General features: G+C 39.7%; 1 protein-coding gene across 1 annotated transcript; it reads left to right on the forward strand.

The window, feature by feature from the left end:
- Positions 1 to 481: 481 nt before the first annotated feature.
- Positions 482 to 25,504, forward strand: abcc4 (ATP binding cassette subfamily C member 4 (PEL blood group)). Its single transcript, XM_008425465.3, has 31 exons — positions 482 to 725; positions 2,072 to 2,182; positions 4,276 to 4,396; positions 6,316 to 6,540; positions 6,649 to 6,738; positions 9,617 to 9,780; positions 10,342 to 10,467; positions 12,824 to 13,073; positions 13,806 to 13,913; positions 14,049 to 14,138; positions 14,319 to 14,510; positions 15,465 to 15,559; positions 15,634 to 15,720; positions 17,756 to 17,852; positions 19,262 to 19,462; positions 19,986 to 20,123; positions 20,198 to 20,235; positions 20,307 to 20,416; positions 20,499 to 20,645; positions 20,726 to 20,805; positions 21,016 to 21,166; positions 21,242 to 21,361; positions 21,435 to 21,545; positions 21,628 to 21,728; positions 22,457 to 22,648; positions 22,709 to 22,864; positions 23,352 to 23,441; positions 23,649 to 23,821; positions 23,979 to 24,084; positions 24,804 to 24,938; positions 25,009 to 25,504. Exons 1-31 carry the CDS (start codon positions 652 to 654, stop codon positions 25,096 to 25,098), a joined length of 3,969 nt encoding a protein of 1,322 aa, XP_008423687.2. The 5' UTR covers positions 482 to 651; the 3' UTR covers positions 25,099 to 25,504.
- The last annotated feature ends 387 nt before the right edge of the window (positions 25,505 to 25,891 follow it).

Raw genomic sequence — 25,891 nt, forward strand, 5'->3', positions numbered from 1 at the left:
TTGTTTGTTCCCCATTTAAACATGTTAATACCTCAGACCGCATTGATTTATATAGGACATACATTTATTTTCAGTCTCTTTTATACTTGATCTCCTAAATAAAATTGAAACATTTGTATTTGCAAACTATTTTAACTTCACAATAATGTACTGCTTTGTATGTGTCTGTCACATAAATTACTAACAAAATTCATTGAAGTCTTGGATTGTGATGTGACAAACTGGATGAACTGAATTTCATAATGCACTCTAAAACTGTTAGTGGTTCAATGAGATATTTAATTTTTTTAACCAATCTTTAGAACATAAAGAGACAAATATATAAAAGGAAATATTTTATATATCTTCTGAGTTTAAATGGTGAATAAAATGGTGAATTAAATCATTAAAACACCGTGGACACCTAGCCAATAGCATGGTAAGAATGTTTTTTTCTGGCCAATCAGGTGTATTGAGGGCGGGGCGAATGGGAGTTCTTTCTGTTTCTTTTATTTCGCTTCAGCACCTTAGACCGGACGTAAGGGGTTACGCAAACTCACGTTCGGGGTTAGCCTTACCCTCATGTAACATGCATGTCCTACAAAGTTACGAGACATAACCGTGAACTGCAGTTTTTAAAAGAGGGGAGACGCGTGTACCTCCCTGTTAGTCATGGAAAAAGTCCGGAAAGATGGCAAGAAGAACCCGGCGGCGACGGCGAACATTCTGTCCAAGATATTTTTCTGGTGAGTGGGCGCAGAGGTCTCCCAGTGGTGAACTGGTTTTTTTTTATCAGTAGTAATTTCGCGGGGAGTTTAAAAATGGACTCGGTAAGGATAGGAAGGGTGACTTCCCGCATTCCGCGCGGTCACTATTCATTTTACACAAAGTTAGTTTGAGGAGACAACGTCATGAACAAACAGAAATTCTGCTCAGGTAAAAGAAACAACCGGCAATGAATAAACGTCCTTTACGTCAAGTTTCAGCGCAGGTGTTTTAGATTAGGCACCTGCAGTGGAGGAGTTTCTTCTAAACTTCACTTCCTTATACCCTGTTTAATTTTTACATGACTGTCTGTGTTGGTTCTAATTTCATAAAACTTTTTGCGAGGTTTTGTCTGTTTTTATAAACTTTTAATATGTTTTTTTTCCTTTTCAATTCGTAACACACCTTTAAACTGATTAGACCAGTCTGAATCACCACAGAACTGTTTTACGACATTCAGAATCCATTTTTATTACACTATTATTGTCGTTTCCTCATTATCTATCGTTATTGTTACACCGATACACAAACCAGAAGGCACTTTGGGTTAAAAACGTAGCCCAGGAGGAAATAAATAAATAAAAAAAATTATTTATTTATTTTACCAGACTGTTGAAAGTTGATGTGTGAAGCTTTGAGATAATAAACGTGACTATACGTCTGGTTTGAATTATTTATTTTTTGCTTGATTGATATCAAAATGCATAAAAAAATCTGTTCTGATAATTCTAAGAATTTGCAAATTGAAAACGTGAACAAATTGTTACAACATAGCTATAAAAAAACATGTCACTGACAGATTCTCTCTGATTTTAGAAAACTCTTCTTTCAATTTGAGAACTGAACGTTTCCCTCATCTCTAGCAATCTCTTCTGTCTGGGTCATATATCAGCTGACCCTTAAGAAATAGCCTAGTGCAAGAACGCATGCAGTCGGGGTCAGGTGGTATTGGCACGGTTTGGAAAGTTTTAAGCTGTTGATTTGTTGTGTAAAATTATCTTAACTCCAAAATACGAGCATTAAAGACTGATTCATCTGTCGACCAAACACTTAGAAAAACACACAAACCTTTCCGTTTGTGTGTTTCTTATATGGTAGTCTGAGTCATTTTTCCTGTTTGTGGCCTGAGATCTGCCTCCATCAGATTAGCAAGAACTGTTTCATCAACATTTTCCAGTAATATTTACACTTTTTAGTCGTGGCTGCAAGTCTTTTTGATGGGTTTTTGCATCCATTTACTAAGTTTCCTTTTTCTTTCCAAGACGGTGTGGATCTAATCTGCTGAATAAAATCATGAATACCTTTCAACCTCTCATCTCTTCATCAGGTGGCTGAACGCTCTGTTCAGGATTGGCTACAAGCGCAGGTTGGAGGAGGAAGACATGTATGAAGTGCTCCATGAGGACAGGTCAGAGGTGCTGGGACAGGAGCTGCAGAGGTACACAAACTTACACAACTGCACAAATAAAGGCCTTAAAATATCTTAAGATAAGTTGGTCTTTAGTCTTTTTTTTTTTTTTTTTTTTTGTAGTAGTCTTGTCTTGACAAGACTATTTAATCTTGTATATTCTATGTTTTTATTTTTTGTGTGTTTTTATTGGACATTTCTGTCAGGCAAAAACGTTAGGCGTACTCTAGACTATTGAAGCTACTGCTAGCTGGCCGCTAATATACCCTTGCTAGTGCAAATGTATCGACAGAGTTCATACATTTCTGTAGATTTAAAAAAGCATTCGAAAGATTGTGTTGTATGAAAGTATGAAGCAGGAGAAGAATCAAATGAATTATATAATCTATGGAACAATTAAGGTTGTTAAGAAGAATTGGGACATAGGAACACAATGTTGATGTTGAAACACGGCGGAGGCAGTATCAGGCTCCAGGATGACTTTTGTTCATATGTAAAGGTAAAAAAAGTTGTGATTTGTTCTTACTCAGGAAGTTTTGGCTCAAAATCATCAGGGTTCTGCTAGAAATTGTCAGACGTGTCCAAATCCTGCTTATTTCTTAACGTTAAAAAATAAATGGAGAAATATGCTTTAACATATTCAGCTATAACTGCTGTTTGTTCAAAATGTTACTTTGCTCATCGGGTATTATTTGACTTCATGTGGCTTCCAAAAATGACCAAATATTGAACTTCTTAAAGCTTTTATTGTTTGCTAATTGAGCTTTAAGAGTTGTCCTTTAAAACGTGTGATTTCAGATCTCAGTCATCTCTTTGTGTAGCCTGTTAAAATGTTCTGCGGTTGGCTGCCGTTGCAGTTCAGATGAAGGAAATATCAGCCGTGCAATGATGATGATGATGTGGGTATTTGTGGGAATGGAGTTTAACTTCCTGATAGGTCAGTTGTTTTTCCCTGAAGCACAGTAAAGTCATTGTAACTTGACAGATGATCTGATATATAAGGACCAAAACGTTTAATTTTCATGCTTTCCTGCAAGCTATGAACCACATTTTGCATTATGAAATTTCTTACAACCAGTAGGGAGAAGTTATTTTTAAAATACAAATATCTACATGCAAACACTGTGGTACAGTGTTTAACTTTGATGGTCACCCATAAATGCATCAATAAAAGCAACAATGACACAAAAACTAGACACTTCTTCAAAAGTAATTTAGACTAAATTGAAACTTGTTCAAAATTTGATCCCAATCTTCTTTATTCTTATGTGAATTTTTTCTTGAATAAAAACTAAAGTACATCTACAGTGAAACTTGGGGTTGGAAGCATCATGCTTGCACTTTTAAAAAATTTTTGTAATGTCTGTTACGGAGTGAAGCTTCTTCAAACAAAACGGAGGCTCGTATGTCTTTTACTGAACTTTTCTGTTCAGTTCTTTATTGAAGAGAGAAAACGGCGACAGCTGATAACGGCAACAGCTGTTCGTAACCAAGACAACCAAAATATCAACAAAGCAAGATAATGACAAAACAGAACCAGATACTTAAGCATTCTTCAAAATAAAAGACTTCTTCTATTCAAATAAATCATGTCTTGCACTTAAATATATTTCACTTCATCCTTGTAATTATATACAATCATGTTCAATTCAATTAATAATAATCATGTAATTTAGGCTTAACATATAATTGTAAATCAGTCACTTATCATACTGAACAACATATAAGTGTAAAAAAGTCACAACAATGTCAGAAAAATCTGGCATTTCAATTTTTTTAATCCACTCTATCTTCTCCTGTCTTAATAATGATCATTGTGATTCATAAAAAAGGGAAAAAAAATATATTCTCCAAGAAGGTGCAACCTTTGATTTGCTAAGTTTTTTAAAGTTATTTGTTAAGTTATTTAAAGTTTGCACCAGTGTTACTACAGGCTGCACAGCGCTGATGACTGTCGATGTGTTCAAACCTGCCTGTGACCTGCTTTAACTCACAGCGGAGCGGGCTTTGTTCCTTAAGTAATGCTGCTGCTGTCTCAGAGCCGAGGCTCGGCTCATCTTGATTCAAAGATTTCTAAGCCAATAGACCTCGACTCATCCGCTTCCGGTTCTTCTCCCTCACAGATACTGGGACCAGGAGGTGCAGAAAGCTGCCAAGGAGATGAGGACACCTGGGCTGACCAAATGCATCATACAGTGCTACTGGAAGTCCTATGGAATGCTGGGAATCTTTACACTTCTAGAGGTCAGAGGTCTGTCTGTGTGAAATGTTGAAGGTTCTGACACAAACTGGGAAAATAGGAGTGTATACTTCATGCCTTTATTCCCCATCCTATTGTCTAAAACGCTTTCATCCATATTTTTTGTTTTCTATCCATTTGTTTCTCAGTCATCCATCTTTTCTTCTCATTACAGTCACATTTTTGTTGTTGTGGAATCCTATATTTTTAAACCTGCACTGATTCACATTTTTCACTTCCAATACCGATACCAATATCTAAGGTTTATTATCGGCCAATTCCGATGCAGAAAATTGACTTATAATTAGGCCTGTCGCGATAAACGATAAATCGATTAATCGATTAATCGCACGATAAATTAAACCTATCGACCTCATTTTAATTATCGGCTTTATCGGCTCTTCCTGCCATTTTTTCTTTCTGTTGATGACACTGAATAAAAAAAGGCTCACCTCTGGTGCTCTCCACTGACCCTTTCTTCTTCTTTTCCACAGTGTAATGTTCAGTGCATTACACTAAGGAAATGCGCTTAGTTGTCGGCCGACTGTCGGCCCATTTTCAAAACTTGAGAGACACATTAGCCGACAGAAACCCTAGGTATAAAGCTTCGATTGGGTTCGTCATGCCGTGTGGTGTCCAGCCACCTGGGCACAAAATAATGGCTACAAGTCCATTTAACTAATTTTAAAATCAGGCATTAATCAATGCTTTACTAGAATCTACCTGTGATGCATGTGGCTATAGAGTCAGCGTAAAGTCCTGACTGAATGAAAATCATTATAACCTATTTATGTCACGTTAACGAAGAGCAGCTGAAAACTTACCGGGTTTATTAACTGAGGTAGCAATTTGGCTCCAACTCCTCTCCTTGTCATTTCTATATTCTTTGCACGAAATGTTGAATAAACATTAATGTTGTTTCCACATATCATCTCCAATGTCCGCTGGACTTCTTGTTGTTCCATGTCAGCTGTTTGGGATTCCCCTCCGTAATTTCCCCTCAGAAACCACGGAGGAGAATCCGCGCTTTCTGATTGGCTACCTGTCACATTCAGCGTTAAGCTCTCAGACGGGGAAAACCCCTGATTTTGATCGGTGACTATCTAAATCACACTGCAGGATGATCAATTACAAAATCACCAGCAATAATCTCAGATTGTTGACCGATCTAAGATTTTCGTAAAGGGAAAATAGGGGCAAAAAATCGTGTGGCATGAACTATTGCATTAGGTAGTCGGATGTGCCCATCTTCTCTATTTAAATCTAGTGATTACTGAAGGGCAATATAGTATACAGACTTCATAATCTGTACTCTTTTGGTTGAATGCAGTGTTTATTTCCACTTTGGCTTTATGTTGTTTAGTTTTTATTCAAGTACTTTTTTTGTTAATGGAGACTGAGAATCCATTTTATTTTTGTTTTTGGTTGTTTTGTTTGTTTAGTTTATCAGTTCCAGTGTGATGTGTTCTTTTGAAAATAAGGTGCATCTATGGCAGGAAATAGCATGCAGTATTACGTCATTTCCATTAAATTAGTGTCAGAAGGTCTTGAAACAATATTATCGTTTATCGCAATAGTTTTTTTTAGACAATCGTCCAGCAAAATTTATCGTGACAGGCCTACTTATAATGTTTCTTTTTTTAAATGCAGACATAAATGTACTCAATTGCAAACATATTTGATAACTTTGCACCAGTACAAAACACTTACACACACCATTAGCTTGTCAATATCTCAACATTCAAAAGATAGTACTGATAGTTTCAAAGAATATCAGATTTTTTTTCATGTTTTTATGATGCGTTTTTTGTTTTTTAATAAGGAAATACAGCATCATTTAGACACCAGGTTTTTTTTTTTTTAAGTTTGCAGAGAATTTTTATAATTTCTTATCTTTAATCATCTTGTCTCTGCTGGAATGTAGGAGGGCATCAGAGTGATCCAGCCAGTTTTTCTGGGGGAAGTGATTCAATACTTTGAGAATTACAGTCCAGATGACAGAGAGGCTTTGAATAAGGCTCTGGGCTACGCAGCCGGCCTGTCCGCCTGCACCATGGTCCTGGCAGTGGTCCATCACCTCTACTTCTTCTACGTACTGAGAGCGGGCATGAAGATCAGAGTGGCCATGTGTCACATGATCTACAGGAAGGTCCGTTTCAGGGAAAAAGAGGTTCTGATTATCATTTAGCAGTTTAATCCTGGCACTGCCTGTCAGGTCAGATCAGTTTTCCTTTAACCATTGCTCTTTTTTTTTCAGGCTCTGTGCCTGAGCAGTTCAGCCATGGGAAAGACCACCACAGGCCAAATAGTCAACCTTTTATCCAATGACGTCAACAAGTTTGACGAGGTATGAGAAAATGAGCTGCTGTCTCTTTTTCAGGGTTCAGTGCTTGGCAAAAAATCTTATATCACCTGAATTTCTCCACTTTTTGCCACAAATTATGTGTTATAATTGGATTTTATGTGTTAAACCAACACAAAGTAGATTTCCGTCTAAATGTCTTACAAATAAAAATCAAATTAATATATTTTGATTTATGTGTTGATGGATGATATCCAAACAAATTTTGTAATGAACTGTATTAAATATTTTTCACATGTATAAAAACTGCTTGCCAGTAAAAACTGAAGTATAGGAATAAGAATAAAACACCAAAAATGAAGAAGACTGGTTGGTAAAAGTAGGTTGATGGTAGGCTGATTGACACCAAACACCTTAGGAACAATGCAGCCTTTTTGAAAAATTAAACTCTCAAATGTCTTCTTCAACTTCAAAGCCCAAATTTAATTTCTACTTTGTTTCTTTTTTAAAAGGCTTCAGTTAAACTGGCATGTATAAAACCAAAAAATGTGGGCTATTTTTCCAAAGTATTTCCCACATATTAATCTTTGAACTGTGTTTCATCTGCTGACATCTAGGAACAAAAACTTTCCCCAGTCATTGTTTATCCAGATTGGTCAGAAATATGTCTTCCTAAATTAGTGTTAGGATGGTAAATTTAAAAAAATGACAGGGAAAATGCTAAAGATCTGAAAAACTTGCTATTTGTTTTAGTTTTAACAAATAGGATTTAGCCTGTTCATTATATTTCTTTGCACTATTAACTGGTTTAAAGTTGACTTTATGACAGATAAATATCCTAAATGACACAAAGGGATATCACCTGTTCCCTCACTGTTAAGAGAATGTTGTTAGTTACCAAACCTCTCAACCATTGTGCTTTGCTGTTTACTGTCTGTTGCTGCAGGAGTCAAAGCTTCACCAAATATTTGTATTTTTTTTTCACATTCTGCAATTTTTCCTCTTTGTTTTGCTCTGTTTTTTTTCGGCACCCACTTTCCTCTTTCGACTCTCCATTCCATATTCAGCAGGTGTGTTTATGCCTTCGTTTAGCAGTGACAGACATCCTCTAAGCTATCCGACACTTGGTTTGTGCTCAAGTTAAATGATGTGATAGTGTTGATGCAGTGTTAGAAAATGATCAAATGTTTAATTTCTGAGCCTGTCGGTTAACATAAATGTTTTGACCCAAAACTGCACCGGCCGCCATGCGAATGCCCGATTGTCATTAGGCCTGTTGCGATAAACGATAAATCAATTAATCGCACGATAAATTAAACCTATCGACGTCGTTTTAATTATCGGCTTTATCGTCTCTTCCTGCCTTTTTTCTTTCTGTTGATGACACTGAATGAAAAAAGGCTAAACTCCAGTACTCTCCACTGACCCTCCCTTCCTCATTTTCTTAGTCTCATGTCCAGTGCACATGACATGAGATGTTGGATTGTCGGGCCATTTTCAAAACCTGAGACCACACATTAGCAGACAGAAACCCTAGGTATAACGGTTCGATCGGGTTCGATCGAACCGTGTGCCGGTGAACCGTGTGGTGTCCAGCCACATGGGTAATGGCTACAAGTCCAGTTAGCTAATTTTAAAAGCAGACGTTAATCAATGCTTTACTAAAATCTATCTGTGATGCATGTGGCTAAAGTCAGCAAAAGTCCTGACTGAATGAAAATCATTATAACCTATTTATGTCACGTTAACAAAAAAACAGTTGAAAACTTACCGGGTTTATCAACTGAGGTAGCAATTTGGCTCCAACTCCTCTCCTTGTCATTTCTATATTCTTTGCACAAAATGTTTAATAAATATTAATGTTGTTTTCATATATCAGCTCCAATGTCCGCTGGATTTTGGGTTGCACATGTCAGCTGTTTGGGATTCCCCTCGTAATTTCCCCTCAGAAAGCAGAGGAGAATCTGCGCTTTCTGATTGGCTACCTGCCACATTCAACAGGCTGCATTAAGCTCCCAGTCGGGGAAAACCTCCTGATTTAGATCCGAGCGGTCACGACGATCTAAATCACATTACATGATGATCGGTTACGAAATCACCAGCGACAATCTTAGATCGGCCAACGATCTAAGATTGTCATAAGGAGCAAATGGGGGCAAAAAATCGTGTATTGTGAACTACTGCATTATGTAGTTGGATGTGCCCATCTTCTTTATTTAAATCTAGTGACTAGGGCAATATAGCATACAGACTTCATAATCTGTATGCAGTATTCATTTCCACTTTGGCTTTATGTTGTTTAGTTTTTATTCAAGTATGTTTTTTGTTAATGGACTAAGAATCCATTTTATTTTTGTTTTTGGTTGTTTTATTTAGTTTATCAGTTCCAGTGTTATGCGTTCTTTTGAAAATAAAGTGTATATTTCTATGGCAGGAAATCACGTGCATTATTAGTCATTTCCATTAAATCAGTGTCAAAAGGGCTTGAAACAATATTTTCATTTATCGCAATAATTTTTTAGACAATTAATCGTCCAGCAAAATTTATTATGACAGGCCTAATTGTCAGTCTACCTGGTCGTGTCAGAGCTGTTGGAAATGTGTTCGCCACAAGCTGTGGCAGGTCTCTGTTTTAGGCCTCATTACCCTCTGAGCACTGAACTCTGTTTGTGTGTCAGGAATGTAGAGTTTCATGTTAATCTGCGGGGCAGTGCGCGCTGTGAAAGCCCTGGCTTCTGGAGGGAGTTTGTTTTCTGGCAGTGGGTGGGATGCTAATTACAGCATGCCACCCTTTCATACCTGACTCGACCTGAGCCTGTTTGACAGAGGGGAGAAGAAACTCTCACCTTGATGGAAATTTAGATTTGTTTTTTCAACTGTTGTGTGTTGTAGTTGCAGCTCAACACTGACTCCCTGCCTCTAGGTGACTATTTTCCTGCACTTCCTGTGGGTGGGGCCACTTCAGGCAGCTGCAGTTGTGGGGCTGCTGTGGGATGAAATTGGCCCCTCTTGCTTGGCGGGAATGGGGGTTCTCCTGTTCCTCATGCCCACCCAAACCATGTTTGGAAGACTCTTCTCTAAGTTCAGGTAAAACACACTCACCACTTGTCAGGATGTAGTTATCCATCTGCTGCTGATGTTGAACCACAGTATAAAATATGTTAAGTGATTCTTCTGTGCAGGATTCAGTAAGCTTAGATGTCTTTATCAAAGTCTTTATATTATATTTTTAGAATAATAAACTTTATTTAGAAAGGCTCATCATTTCATGTGCTGTACCAGATTGTAGCATAGGTTACAAAAATGGATATGCAATACAATAATAAAATAAAACAGAAAATATAACACTTCAAATTGCTTTCTAATCACAGTACACAGACTACAATACACATGGATGAACTAAAGCAAGTTAATAGACTAAAGAAAATTGTGCAAAGCAGAAGGAAAAGTCAAGACTTTCTGGCTCTTTTACAGATGAAAATATAAATACACACATTATTTTCCTTCTACTTCACATTTATGTGCTACTTTGTTTGAATGTCAAATGAACTACAAAATTCTGAAGTTTGCCATTTACCTGAACATAGAGGACATTTGGATGCTGAAGTGCATCTCCAGCACACTCAGTGTCCTACCCTTCCTTTTTAGGAGTAAGACCGCCGTGCTAACAGACAGCCGAATCCGAACAATGAACGAGGTTGTATCTGGAATGAGGATCATCAAGATGTACGCTTGGGAAAAACCTTTCTCTGCTCTGGTGTCTGAGGTCAGAAGGTAAAAACAAAAACCAACGTCACAGACGGTTCAAGTTCCACAAACAAACAAATATTTGACTAGAAGTTACAAAACCTCTAGTCAAATATGTGTGGCTAATTATGTGACATCTTTTATTGCTTTTCATGCCTATTTATTAACAGCAGATACAATCTGTTACTTCCCAGAGAAAAGTTACCAGTTTATAGACTTCACAGAAACATTAATAAAGCGTTGCTGCTGCTTACAGACTTGTATCAACGATTACTTTCTAGATTACGACTAATCTGAAAGGTGTTAGACGTGACCACTGAGAATTTTCTGAGAAAAAAAAAGTCTGTGATAAAAGATGAAGTTATTTTTTTAGCTGTGAAGATTTGTTCTCATCAGAAAAATGTTCAGAGTTGAACTTGCTGATGCTGCTCTGTTGCCGTTTTAGGGTTTACGCTTCACGGGAGTGTTTATTGTTTTATGGTTGGGAGATCCTTCTGTCACCTTATCTACCTTTTTGTTGTTGCAACATGCATATACTTCATCACATAAGAATACTGTGAGTTTATAGTAAACGATTCTTGGAAAACAAGAGTTCACTGTGTATTTGTATGTTTTCTGCAATACAATTGCAAAGAAAAATAAAAGCTAGATATGCGTCTTTGCTGTGCTCTGCTCCGCTGCGCACTTCACCGATGGAACAAAATCATTTTTGAAAGACGGGACTAAAGTTGATGTATTAAACAGAGTGATGCTAGGGGCTTTCTTCTTGGATGATGTCAGTGTTTTTAACTTAATTTTTCATAAATGCAAGGGTTTGGAGATTAGTGTTAGTTGCCCAAGTTGTAAAACAAACATTAGCTAAAGTTTACAGTCTGAGCATCTGACCTGCTGATGGGAGTTAAATCTTGGTGATAGCATTCAGAAAATCCGCAAAGTTTCTCATGGGAGGAAGTAATGCTTTTGATTGGGTCATTGAGAATGCAATGCTTGAGAGTTTTCAGTGTTCTTGCATAGGATGTGCTAAGCTTGCTTCTGGACTCTGGCCTGGAGCTGTGGATAAAGGTCCACATCTTGGAAGTTGTTAAAAGTGTGTATTTTTTCTCTTGAGCAGTGTGTGGCCGTCTGCCATAGAACATCCAGGCATAAATGTTCAACAGTCATGAGTGAAAGGGAAGCTAAGACAATTTTGGCAGCACTAAAGTTAAAATATTTTTATCCTGGACCTCAGAGGCAGGGTGCTATGCTCGACAATGAGTCGCTTACTTTGTTTCAGTTGAAATTGTGTTCAAAAAATATCTTCTTCTTGTCAAATTATTCCTAGAGGCAATGGAATGTAACCCTTACAAAATCTCTTGAAAGGAACAAGTTTTTTCTACAAACATGTTTCTGATGGGGCTCTTGATACAATTGGTACAATTGTTTCAAAGAGAACAAACTTATTGCAACTCTACCACACACCAGGGCTGCACAATACTAGGAAAACATGTGCCAATATTGGTCAGTGTTGTGATAATGATCTAACTTGTGATTAACAAATGACTCAATGTTGAAATTGTTTTACTGTGGGTTCTTGGTTAACTTAGATGTCAGATGAATAGTCTGCCCAGTTAGTTAAAAATAATTGTTTCCATCTCAACAACAAGCTTCTGTCAAGTTTCTACTATTTAGGCACTGATCTGACTTTTACAGATATGCTTAAATAACTTGGAAAATGTGAATGTCTTGAGTTTTATACAAAATGAATCTATACATTTTAGTACCTGGTTATCATTATATATAAAATTATCATATCTGCATCAAGTTACAAAACTTATGAATTTAGTGTTACCAGTTCAGTGCGTCAACCATAGACAGAAAATGTGATTTTAATATATTTGTTCTGTCAACTATAAACCTAGTTCATCTCATATCTGCTATCACCATCACTGGTGTACTTAAAATAATTTAAGATAAGTAAACAACACTTAGCCCGGCAAGGGGAAGTTAAGCCTGGCAGCCCGCCAGGCTTATAGTACACTGTGAATACAAATGTGCTCTCTTATGTTCTTGCTAGCTTTTATATATGTTCTATATTCCAGTGTTGTGCTACCATTTGGATCGCTGCCCCACATTTCTGCAACAGGATAGTGATGCATAAAAAAACTATTTAAAATATATAAACAACACTTAGCCTGGCAGCCCACCAGGCTTATTGTAAACTGGGGTAGCTGTTTGAAATTACACTGTCATCCTGAAAGAAGTAAAAAAAAAAATCTGATTATTGCAATGAACAGTCCAAATTACTTTCAACAAAACTTCAGTACTGCTCTCTGTCGTCTTGTTGTTTAACCAAGCCGACTCTAATCTACCTAAACCATCCGAATATTTCTCCTTGTCATCCTAGGAAGGAGATCTCCAAGATCATGAAGAGCTCCTACCTGCGAGGTCTCAACATGGCCTCGTTTTTCTGCGCCAGCAAGATCATCGTGTTCATCACGTTCACCATCTACGTGCTGGTGGGGAACCCCATCTCCGCCAGCCGTGTGTTTGTGACGGTGTCGTTGTACTCGGCCGTGCGCCTCACCGTCACGCTCTTCTTCCCCAGCGCCATTGAAAAGCTGTTTGAGACCCGTGTCAGCGTAAGGAGGATTCAGGTATAAAAAGGACTCAAAACTTTCCGAAAGCAGCTGAAGTAAATCAAAGGTTTAGGTTTAGCATGTAGCCAAACTAAAGTCGATTGAGTGGAAATAAAGTGATATTTGCTGAGTACCAGGTGTAACCATGTCATAGATTAACTGTTGCTGAGCTTCAGTGAAGTGTCAGTTTTTTTTAAATCAGCATGACTTTGCTTTTATTGACAGAACTCATAAAGATTGATACGTCCCGTTACAGTGCTGATGTCACTACTATTTTATCGCTCTAATGTTCAGCTCTGTTAGTCTGTTATCTTCCACTCCAGATTTCAGTGTAGTTTTATAACCTCATGGCCACCTGACTACTGTAGTAAACCACATCCATAAAAACACCTGAGTGAGAGACAGGAAGCTATTTTACAGTTAAAAATCTAAATTCATTGCTTAGTTTAACTAAATTAAATTAAACTTGAGATGCTTTTAGGTTTAAACTTTATGTATAATATTAAGACGACGTACATGGACACAATAAGTCAGATGAAACATTTGATGCAGTCTATGATAAAAAATGTTTTTAAAGTTGATTATTTTCCTATCCAGAAATCTATATAGTCAATACAATCTCTCAGACAGACTCACAGTTCTTTCTGTTCAATCCTGTTTTAAACTGTTATGCTTTAAATCACCTGTATCGGACCTTGTTTATTAGTATTTTTAAAATCCATTTTCTCTTTCCTCTTTCCTGTCGTAAAGGAGTTCTTGCTGCTGGATGAGATCACAAAAACCAGCATTGCTCTTTCAAAGGAGGACAGGAAGGATGTTGGTGTGGAGCTCAATGATCTTACCTGCTACTGGGACAAGGTGGGACTCTACCTTTTATTTACAAATGTCAAGAGAGAACTGAAAAGGAAACTTTTTTCTAAGTTGGAGATTTAATTCTGTGGAAAGTTAGGTAAAGAAAAAAAAAAAGTTTTTGTTGTTTGTTTTTTCTTCCAGAATTTAGATGCTCCGACCTTGCAGAGCATCTCCCTCTCTCTGGATTCGAATCAGTTGTTGGCTGTGATTGGACCAGTTGGAGCTGGAAAGGTCAGGCTTTGCGATTCCCAGTGGTGTGAAAAAGCATTGGCTACCTAACAAATCTTTCTTCCTCCCTTTTAAGAGTCTATTTTCTTTTGAACGTGTTCCTCTTTAAGATCTTTAAGCCTACTTCATGCTGATAACCCAGAGCCGTTGGTCAGCTCCTGACATGTTTGCATTTTCATGCAGTCGTCCCTGTTGAGCTCCATCCTGGGAGAACTTCCTGCTGAAAAAGGGGTGATGAGGGTCAAAGGTCAGCTGACCTACGCCGCCCAGCAGCCCTGGGTGTTTCCTGGAACCATTCGCAGCAACATCTTGTTCGGGAAAGACCTGGAACCTCGGAAGTATGAAAGAGTCATCAAAGCCTGCGCTCTGACAAGGGTGAGGTGGATTCTCCCAGTATTTTTAGTGTGGAAGTTATGATTTAAAAAAAAAATTATCTTTAATTTTTGGTTGTTTTATTTGAAATGATTAATCGTGCTTAATTGTCAACTAATCTTGTCGTCGCTTAAACGTTAAATGGAATATACGGACACAAAAAATACTATTTGTTGAAAGAATAACAGAGCAATAATTAAGCAAAAATATATACATTTTGCATTTAAGATGAAAACTTTTTCTGTACGCATGTTCTATCCACAACTCCTCAAGTGGCAGCTTTAGCTTCACCTGGTTCAAATTAACTAAAGAAATGCCTTGTTTTTGCATATTAGGCAATAAAATATTTATTTTCTTGTTTTAAAAAAGAAATTTAATTATTTGAATCTCTTAATCTATTTCTAATATATAAGAAAGGCTTGAGTGGTTAAATGAAAAATTTGCAGAATGTACCAATTTTTTAATTGGACTGTCAGGATAATTTATTACTAAAATAATTGTCAGTTGCTGCCATTATTGTAAGACTTCAATGTAAATATTGAAAATGTACTTTTTCACCTTAATAGTAAGGTTTAACCAAAGCCCAGACTCAAGTGTGTGTGTTTGTGTGTGTGTTTACCTATTCTGGATGTAAAAAGCTGGACTGTTAATGTTTACTAGGCTGATAAAGGACAGGTCAGGGAAGAGGTGTCTGATAAATGAGTTACCTTGGATGGCTGTGAATGGACCGACTGAACTATAAGCCTGTACACCATGTGCCTCCTGATCAACTTTATCTGTTTTATATGAAGTTGTCACTGATCAGCCTTTAAATTTGCTGATTCGTTGTTGGTTTTGAAATCTTCTTTTTATGTTTAACCCCCACGAACCCGTGCATGTTGGTCCTTTTACCCTTTCTAAGATAAGTTGGGGATAATCGCCATTGTCGGTCTTGTAAATGTTATGTTTTATGTGTAGGACATGGAGCTGCTGCCAGACGGGGATCAGACTCTGATCGGGGACAGAGGGGCCACCCTCAGTGGGGGGCAGAAAGCCAGAGTCAACCTGGCCAGGTAAGCAGGAAACCAGACGAGTTGAGATGCATTTGTCCAGGATAAACACTGGAGTGAAGTGTGTTCTGTTTCAGGGCTGTGTATCAGGACGCAGACATCTACCTGCTGGATGATCCTCTCAGTGCCGTGGATGCTGAGGTCGGCAGACACCTCTTTGAAGAGTGAGTCCCATCCAGTCTGCTCAGCTGCACGTTTCATTAATCAGGACAATAGATTCCCTGAATTTCCCAGACAGGAAATGGGTGTAAAGCCTCTTATTCAGATCCCAGCCAGAGGAAGTTGCTGTAAAGAGCAGGGTGGAGACCTGTCAACGTGCTTACTGGAACTTTCCTCTCTTTTTTCTTTTTGAAGGTCTTAGTGTTTTTGTTCAGGATTAAACAATGGCCAACAGTCCTCTGGTTTAATTCTGATGTGCAATACTTCTCATCTAAGAAGGCAGATGAAAAGGAACAGAACTGGGTGTGGTGGATAAAGAGTGAAAACACACCTTATACAGTGGGGAGAACAAGTATTTGAGACACTGTTGATTTTTCAGGTTTTCCCACTTTCAAAGCATGTAGAAGACTGTATTTTTTATCATAGGCACTCTTCCACTGTGAGTGATGGAATCTAAAACAAAATCCAGAAAAATACAATGTACGATTTTTAAATAATTAATTTCCATTTTATTGTGTGAAATAAGTATTTGATCATCTATCAACCAGTAAGAATTTTGGCTCTCACAGACATGTTAGTTCTTCTTTAAGAAGCCCTCCTGTTCTCCACTCATTACCTGTATTAACTGCACCTGTTTGAACTCGTTACCTGTATAAAAGACACCTGTCCACAAAATCAATCAGACTCCAGCATCTCCACAATGCCCAAGACCAGAGAGATGTGTGAGGACATCAGGGATATAATTGTAGACATGCACAAGGCTGGGATGGGCTACAGGACAATAGGCAAGCAGCTTGGTGAGAAGGCAACAACAGTTGGTGCAATTATTAGAAAATGGAAGAAATACAAAATAACGGAAAATCTCCCTCGGTCTGGGGTGCCATGCAAGATCTCACCTCGTGGAGCATCATTGATCTTGAGGAAGGTGAGGAATGAGCCCAGAACTACACGGCAGGACCTGGTCAATGACCTGAATAGAGCTGGGACCACAGTCTCAAAGAAAACAATCAGTAACACTCTATGCCGTCAAGGATTAAAATCCTGCAGTGCACGCAAGGTGCCCTTCCTCAAGCCAACGCATGTCAAAGCCCGTCTGATGTTTGCAAATGACCATCTGAATGATCCAGAGGAGGAATGGGAGAAGGTCATGTGGTCTGATGAGACAAAAATATAACTTTTTGGTTTAAACTCCACTCGTCATGTTTGGAGGAAGAAGAATGATGAGTACAACCCCAAGAACACCATCCCAACCGTGAAGCATGGTGGTGGAAACATCATTCTTTGGGGATGCTTTTCTGCAAAGGGGACAGGACGACTGCACCATATTGTGGGAAGGATGGATGGGGCCATGTATCGTGAGATTTTGGCCAACAACCTCCTTCCCTCAGTAAGAGGGAAGGAGGTCGTGGCTGGGTCTTCCAGCATGATAACGACCCAAAACGCACAGCCAGGGCAACTAAAGAGTGGCTCCGTAGGAAACATCCTAAGGTCCTGGAGTGGCCTAGCCAGTCTCCAGACCTGGATCCAATAGAAAATCTTTGGAGGGAGCTTAAAGTCCGTGTGGCCCAGCGACAGCCCCGAAACCTGAAGGCTCTGGAGGAGATCTGTATGGAGGAGTGGGCCAAAATCCCTGCTGCAGTGTGTGCAAACCTGGTCAAGAACTACAGGAAACGTCTGATCTCTGTAATTGCAAACAAAGGTTTCTGTACCAAATATTAAGTTTCTTTTTTCAGGTGTATCAAATACTTATTTCACACAATAAAATGGAAATTAATTATTTAAAAATCGTACATTGTATTTTTCTGGATTTTTGTTTTAGATTCCATCACTCACAATTGAAGAGTACCTATGATAAAAATTACAGTCATCGACAAGCTTTGCAAGTGGGAAAACCTGAAAAATCAACAGTGTATCAAATACTTGTTCTCCCCACTGTATATTTAATATAAAGTGTGTTCAATATAAGTGTCAGCAGCAAATGCTTGTCAAGTCCTAATAAACTTGGAGTTAGAGCTTCTCATTCCTGCTTGCTGTCATCAGGTGCATCTGTGGGCTGCTGAAGAACAAGCCTTGCATCCTGGTCACCCACCAGCTGCAGTACCTGAAGGCTGCAGACCAGATCCTAGTACTAAAGGAGGTTGGTTTGGATACTTTCTCTTCCCTGCATGAACACATCCTGTCCCGTTTGGCTCCTCTACCTGGCAGGCTTAAACTGCTATTCATCAGCAACATTTCCATGACCTCCAAAATCTGGCTGCACTGCATTCTGATCACAGGTCAGGGCATTAAGAGCAGGGTGGAAGCTCTGTAGTGAAGGAAGATTATATTTACTGATGTTTTAGAGCATCAACGCAGCTTTTAAATGTCAACCTGTTGCACAGCTGGGAACGGCTGCCATCATTCAGATCAATTGTAGCTTTGTTTCTGAACGTTGAAGTGAATGCTTGTGAAAAAGTCCTTTGACAGGTTGGTGAAGGGCTGAGTTTTAACTCAGGCTAAGAGGTATCCGCTTAGGGAAGTTAATATAGACATATTTCACGTCTTGTTTTACAGTCGTTTACTTTTTTTTTCAAAATCAACTGAATCAGCAAAATTGAAGAAGCTGAATATTTCTGCTAAGCACCGCAGTTTCAGGTTCCTCAACTGACTTGAATCATTCCAATAGGTCATAGGGTATATCTGTGCTCATGTTTCCACATGTCTTTGTGTTTCTTTTCTGTCTAAGAAACAGGGATATAGTACAGGGTCCGTGCATCCTTCAAAATCCATATTTAAGGCTATCGCACATCTAAAATTAAGGCCTTAAAATATCTTAAATTAATTCAAAGTAAGTTGGCCTAACAAACGACCGGCCTTAGGGAAGCTAATAAAAATGTAATTAATGTGTGGTGCACAGCAGAACTTTTAAGACAGTTTAAACTCGTATCTAAATTAAAGGCCTTGAAATGTCTTAAATTGGATATATATTTAGATAATTTAAGACATTATAAAGCCTTCATTTTAGAAAAGAGTTTAAACTCCTATTTGACATAAAGGTCTTAAAACATCTAAAACTACTTTATAAAAGTAATTTGGCCTGTAATACATTACCTGTCTTCAATTTTGTATGAACAGATCTAATACATATTGCATATTCTATGTGTACAAGACTTTCTATCAGGCAAAAGTTTGAGTCGCATTAATATCTTCATTGCATTCTGTGACTCAGGACTGTTGAGGCTATTGCTAACTAGCTGCTAACATACCTTTGCTAGCCAGCTAGCTTTCTTTCAAATTTCTTGCCAGTTGGCTGGAGAAATTAGTACATTTCTTTACAGATACAGGTCTGAAATTCCACTCTTAAAGGTCTTAAGAAGTCTTAGCTTTGAGTTGATGGAGCCTGCACAAACCCTCATCCTGTTGTTGTAAAGTTATGAAGACAGATATTTGGGGTTTTCTAAAGCAATAAATAGAAAACTATAAATAAAAGCCTGTATTTTGCTGCTGAGATGTGTAGTTGTTGGCAGCAGTCCATAAACGATGACTCTGGTTGTGTGTGTTCATCAGGGCCACATGGTGGCAAAGGGAACCTACACGGAGCTGCAGCGCTCCGGACTGGACTTCACCTCTTTGCTGAAGAAAGAAGAGGAAGAAGAGCAGCCGCAGTCTCCACACGACATTTCTCCCAGGAGCAGAACTCTGTCTGAGATGTCAACTCTCTCCCAGCACTCCTCAGTTAACTCACTCAAAGATGGAGATCACTTACCGGTTGGTACAGCGGTTTGTTACGCCCCCTAGTGGTCCACCATAAGTTTTCACAGAAAAGACAGTAGTTGTTTGTACAGCTGGTTCACATTAGCATTTCTTATCTTAGCATTTAGTTACTCAGATACTTTTAATTACTTTTATAGGAGCTTAGAGGAGAGTTTTAGTAACATTTTTGTTTGATGGAAAATTTAAAACTGACCTTAAATTCTCAGTACAAAAAGTCAAATGACTGAGTGTTGAAGCTGTGGTTTTAAACACGCTACCATGAACACAGCAGCTGATTCTGCTGCTTTAATATGCATTTGCCCTTTGCTTCTCTAATTTCAGGTCCTCTTTTTCTTTGTCTAGTATGACTGCTGGTCACGTTTGGTCTGTTTGCGTGAAGAGTCAGCAGTGCAGCTTCATTCTCACACGTGTTATTAATTAAACCACAATAATGCTCTCCTTATTGTTCAACCTCTCTAAGATAACATTAAAATTAATTATATTTATGGGAATCATGCTTGTTGGTGTTCCTTGGCAGACAGAGGCAGTCCAGGCGATACCAGAGGAGAGTCGAGCTCAGGGAACCATCGGAATGAAAATGTACCTGAAATACCTGAGAGCTGGAGCCAACGTCGTCGTCCTGCTGTTTGCCGTGGTGGTTAACCTCCTGGCTCAGGTACAGCAACAACAACCCAGCCATTTATATTAGGAAATATCAAAACAAGTAAGTAATCACACTTTCTATTGTAGGTATCGTATGTGATGCAAGACTGGTGGCTGGCGTACTGGTAAGGAATTCTCTGTATTCACCTCCTGATGCTAACAGAGCCGTTTTCTCATTTAATCTGCCGTGTTTCAGGGCAGGAGAGCAAGACAAGCTAAGCGGCACTAATAGCAGCATGGCTGCAAATGGAACCAACACCAACACAACAAAATTGGATTTAGGTTTCTATCTGGGTGTTTATGGAGGTAACCTGCTTCACAGCCTGCCCTGTTTTGTAACTGTTTGTCTGCTTCCTGCTGATCAGAGAGTCCTGCTGATTTCCTGCAGGTCTCACTGCAGCCACCATCCTGTTTGGCTTCATGAGGAACATCATCCTGTTCTCTGTGCTGGTGAAAGCTGCCCAGAGCCTCCACAACAGCATGTTTAACGCCATCCTCAGAGCGCCCGTACGCTTCTTCGACATCAACCCCATTGGTAAGCGAAGAGAGCGTTATTAACACTTTGTGATCCAAAGAGAACCGAATGCTATATTCTCACTTGCTTTGTCTCTTCAGGAAGAGTGTTGAACAGGTTTTCTAAGGACATCGGCCAGGTGGACTCCATGCTGCCCTGGACGTTTACCGACTTCATTCAGGTGAGGACACACACAGCAGGAGTGGGTGATATGGACCTAAAGTTTTATTGCGATATTTTGTGGTACTATTGGAATAACAATGAAAGTGACGATATGAAGTATTTATTACTACTTTTTTTTGTATTTAACAAACAAATGATGAACTCTAGCTTTAATCCTCTTCAACTAACACTGACGTTTGGGTGTGAACACATTTGCTGTGATTTTTAGGTGTTCCTGCAGATTCTCGGCGTGATCGCCGTGGCAGCGTCTGTGATCCCATGGATCCTCATTCCGGTTGTGCCTCTCCTCGGATTGTTCCTCTTCTTGCGCCGCTACTTCCTGCAAACCTCCAGAGACGTCAAGCGGCTTGAGTCCACCAGTAGGCGTCTCAAATGGATTAAGTTTAATTTTGCCGTTTTGTTGCTTCTCCCTGACAAGTCTTCGTGTCGTGCAGCTCGCAGTCCCGTCTTCTCCCACCTGTCGTCGTCCCTTCAGGGCCTCTGGACGATTCGGGCTTTTGGAGCAGAGGAGCGCTTCCAGAACGCCTTCGACGCTCATCAGAACCTCCACTCAGGTTCTGCCTCTCCCTGCATGTTTACGTCCACTGATCTTAAACCTTTGTACTGACGTTTTGTGGTTGTGAACAGAGGCCTTCTTCCTCTTCCTGACGACGTCTCGCTGGTTCGCCGTTCGCCTCGACGGGATGTGCTCCATCTTTGTCACCATCACTACTTTTGGCTGCTTTTTGCTAAGAGACCGTAAGCCAGAGTCAATCAACTTGCACTTCTACACCACTAGAGGGTACCAGAGTGTAACCTTCAGAACTTTTTCTGCCGTCAGAGCTGGATGCTGGTTCTGTTGGATTGGCTCTGTCCTACGCAGTGACTCTGATGGGAATGTTCCAGTGGGGCGTCAGGCAGAGCGCTGAGGTGGAGAACATGGTGAGACACCACTTAAAGTAGAAGTTATTGAGCTTCACATCATGTTATGATGTTATTCCCTCATCAAAAACACACCTGGAGTGTTTCCTTGGTTCTCTTGTATATATTTGAGAAATCCTTTAATCTGCTGTGGCAACCATTCAGCTGTACAAAACACCTGGAGCTTCAGATGAGAAAACAACAATTAGCAAACACCTGGTGGAACTGCACTTCTACTGTGCTGTTGCCTTTACCAGCGCTGGTAGAAACGTTGTTAAAGGGTTAACAAAGGAGAGATGTTGTGACACATCCTGAAGGTGGAGTTTCAGAAAGAGCCCTGGTTTTTAAAGAGACAGAGGCCCAATTTCAAGGCTTTAAATTACAAAGTAAAATTTCTTTTAAGTCATATTTATATAGTATTTTTATAACCGAAGGTAACCTAGTTAGAGCTATAAAATGGCACTATGTGGTAGGAAGATGCATAATACTGGTCCATTAACTCAGTTTATAGAAGATCATTGAGACTGATATGGGAGCATCATGCTGCCTTTATTGACCAATAGGGGATAACTTTGACATAGGAAAATGAACAAGAAACTTTTAATGATCAGATATGAATAAAAACATTAGAAAATACAGATTTAATGATTTAATGCATCAAATGCCTCTAGTTAAGTATAAACTAGGCAGAGATCATCACATTTAATAAAAAAAGTGCAATAAAGTGATGGTGTGAACTTCATCCACAGATGACCTCAGTGGAGAGAGTAATGGAGTACACTGAACTAGAGAGCGAAGCACCCTGGGAAACAAAGAAGCGCCCTCCTCCTGATTGGCCGAGCAAAGGCCTGGTGACCTTTGACAGTGTCAGCTTCTCTTATAGCGATGACGGCCCCAGGGTCCTGCATGGCCTCCAGGCCATGTTTCGGCCGCAAGAGAAGGTGAGAGGTTTGTTATCTAAAGCCGCTGCAGACAGAAGCTGACCGTCCTCCATTTGTCAGGTCGGGATCGTCGGGAGAACCGGAGCCGGGAAAAGCTCTCTGGTCTCGGCTCTGTTCCGCCTGGCAGAACCTCAGGGAAAAATCTACATCGACGGGGTGGTGACCTCTGACCTGGGCCTCCATGACCTGCGCCAGAAGATGTCCATCATTCCTCAGGTGAGGTCAAAGTGGAACTGAGCTCATGTACACTCATGTGAATCGTTTCCCATTTGTCACATTAAAACCACCATCAGTATTTTATGTCAAACACATATTAGGAAAAACTAACAAAAACTCAGCTTTGACAAGTGGAACCAAGAAGTTTCGTGATGAATCTAAAAGCTCAGTCTAATTAGATGGAGAGCTTCTGAACAGCATTATTGAAGTTTTGCCAAATATTCTGAACTGTATCCAGGTCTGGACTTTGACTGGACCGTTCTTGCACACAAATTTTGTCCCTTGGGCTGTATGTATGTTCTCTATTGAGCTCTATATTCTCATTAACTGAGAATATTCCCTGTCTTTAAAGAAAATCCAATGCTGCCACCACCATGTTTTGCTGTGAACATTTCAGAAGCTTTTATTCTAAAGTTTAAATACCCATAGGTGGATTTAACATTTTCTTATTTCTGTGACTTGTGAACCCAGTTGGTTTTGTTTCCAGGACCCGGTGCTGTTCACAGGCTCCATGAGGAAGAACCTGGACCCTTTTAACCAACACTCAGACGAAGAACTGTGGAACGCCCTGCGAGAGGTCAGCACCAGCTGCCCGTTTCAAACATGACCAAGATGTTTCATATGATTGATTAGAATCCAAAAATTTATTTTATGCTGCAAAAAAAATATTTTGTCATTTACAAGCCAAACTAAGACATTCAGTTTAAAGCCAGACCTGTTAGTGAACTGAGTCTTTGGTAAATGAAGCTTCTGTGTTTTAGTTCCTGACGTCTGTTTCCTTCAGGTGCAGCTGAAGTCCGTGGTGGAGGAGCTGCCTGGAAAGCTGGAGATGGTTCTGGCCGAGTCCGGCTCCAACTTCAGTGTGGGTCAGAGGCAGCTGGTGTGTCTGGCCAGAGCCATCCTGAGGAGGAACCGCATCCTCATCATCGACGAAGCCACGGCCAACGTGGACCCCAGGTAGAGCTGCTGTACATTCACTACAATTCAATTTAAAACAGAGTATTTTATCCATTTATAGTCTAAGTTATGTTTTTAATTTACCAAGTCATCAAAATTTATTAGTTAATTTCTTGTACATGAACTGTAACATTGGGATGTTGTGCTGTTGTCACAGGACAGACGAGCTGATCCAGAAAACCATCCGGGACAAGTTCAGGGAATGTACAGTGCTCACCATCGCTCATCGCCTCAACACCATCATAGACAGCGACCGGATACTGGTGAGGCCATTTTACACACAAACTAAGGTTCAAAATTCATCAGCAGCAAACTCTCAATAAAGTTTATATTGATTTCCCACTGGCAGTTAGCAGTTATATGCAGGCGGTAACAGAAAAGGAAACAGAGAGACAGTTGGAGTCTGTGCAGTTTCTGCTGAAGATTAATTACCACCTGGATGACAGTGAAAGTTTCCAGTTTGTGTTGCCTGGAGCAGAGATGCTGCTTTTGAAGTAGTTTTTTCCTCAAGTCAAATAGCATTGCTTTAGGTGCATGTCTACCTGGCATTACATTACTGTAAACCTTTTTTAAATAAATGTCCCTATAACATAAGATAATTTGTGGGAAAAAAATTCAGCTCCTCTGCTTCCTCTCTGTGGTTTGACTGTCATTTGCAGAAACAACCAATCAGAGCCAGGAGGAGGGTCTTTGTGCTGTCAATCACGCTGCTGAAGCAGTGCTAATGGTGGAGGAACAACTTAACGCTACTAGAAAACTGTTTATCTCCTGGCATCAGAAAACAAGCTCTCTTCCTGGCTCTGACTGTATGTTTCTGGTTGAGCGTTGTATTTCTGCACATGGCAGTAGGACTACAAGGCAGAGGAAGTCGGATCATCTGTTGATGTTTTTCATGTACAAAAACTGTGTTGTGTAAATTCCAGGTGTATGGGTTCCCCACACAAATGTTGTTTGTGATATGTGTGTATGGTTTCATTTGCAGGTTCTGGACGCGGGGCAGATCCACGCATACGACGAGCCGCACATCCTGCTGCAGGACACCAAAGGCATCTTCTATAAGATGGTGCAGCAGACTGGGAAACAGGAGGCAGCGGCGCTACGGGAAGCAGCCAAAAGGGTGAGCTTGAGTCATAAAAGGTAAGCCAGGCACAAGTAAGAAAATAGACTGACTTGAAATGCATCTCCAGGCTTACGACAGCAGAAGCCGTCCCAGCGTGGTGAACGGAAACGTAGACAGAGCCGATGTCAACTTGGTCATCTTTGAAACGGCTTTATGAGCCGAGAAACGTAAAGCTGCTTTGGTACCGGTAGAGTCCAGAGAGGGTGCGAGCCGAGGAGGCCCGTTCTTTGGAGAGAGCACCGACCTGCTGCAGGGAGGAGACAGGTGTCCGCTGCCAGGCAACCGTTTGCACGCAATGCTGCTGGTTTGTGTAGAAACTGTTCAGATAGAACACTACATGTTTTCTACTTATGTTCTAAGTGGCTTCCATGTAGCGGTGCCTTAAAGAAATGGTCTTATGATTGTTTCTAAGTGCCTTATTTGTGTTTTACAGCAGTTTTTATTTTAGTTGTTAAAGTGTTTTATCCAAAGATGCTGTAAGAACTGTTGGCATTGTTGCACAAAATGAGCATCCAAAGCTGAACTTTGTATATGTTGAAGATGTCAGTAAAAATAATTTTTTACTTTGTTTTCAACTCTGTCCTTCTTAAAACCTTGACAGGAAACCCAACCAAGCTGAGCACGTCATTTCTGCATAGTGAAAAACATGAATATATTTGCAAATTTTACCTCAGCTGTTGATTTCTAACACTCAGTGGACACTTTACTAGGCATAGCTAGAAAAGGTTGCTAAATTACATGGTTAAGCTTGCAGTAGATACGTTTTTCCTATATTTGTTACAACTATTTCCATCTGAAGAAATGCAACGCTTCAGATGAAAACCAACCAACCAGGAGGAAGATCTTAGTGTTATCATTCAACTAAATGTGCTCCTGTCAGGCTCTGTAGCATAGCAGGGAGCAGCACATACACAAGCTTATTGAGAGCGCCAAGATCCTCCTCCCAGCTC

This window comes from Poecilia reticulata, chromosome 2 (genome assembly GCF_904066995.2).
Source record: "Poecilia reticulata chromosome 2, P_reticulata-male-v2, whole genome shotgun sequence".
Lineage (NCBI taxonomy): Eukaryota > Metazoa > Chordata > Actinopteri > Cyprinodontiformes > Poeciliidae > Poecilia > Poecilia reticulata.

Excerpts from the sequence above, each read along its gene's own strand:
- abcc4 (XM_008425465.3), top strand. The coding sequence starts at position 652 with ATGGAAAAAGTCCGGAAAGATGGCAAGAAGAACCCGGCGGCGACGGCG. Across the intron at positions 14,511-15,464 it reads AAGCCTGCGCTCTGACAAGG|GACATGGAGCTGCTGCCAGA; the intron begins GTGAGGTGGATT and ends TTTTATGTGTAG. Across the intron at positions 20,124-20,197 it reads TGGTTAACCTCCTGGCTCAG|GTATCGTATGTGATGCAAGA; the intron begins GTACAGCAACAA and ends TTTCTATTGTAG.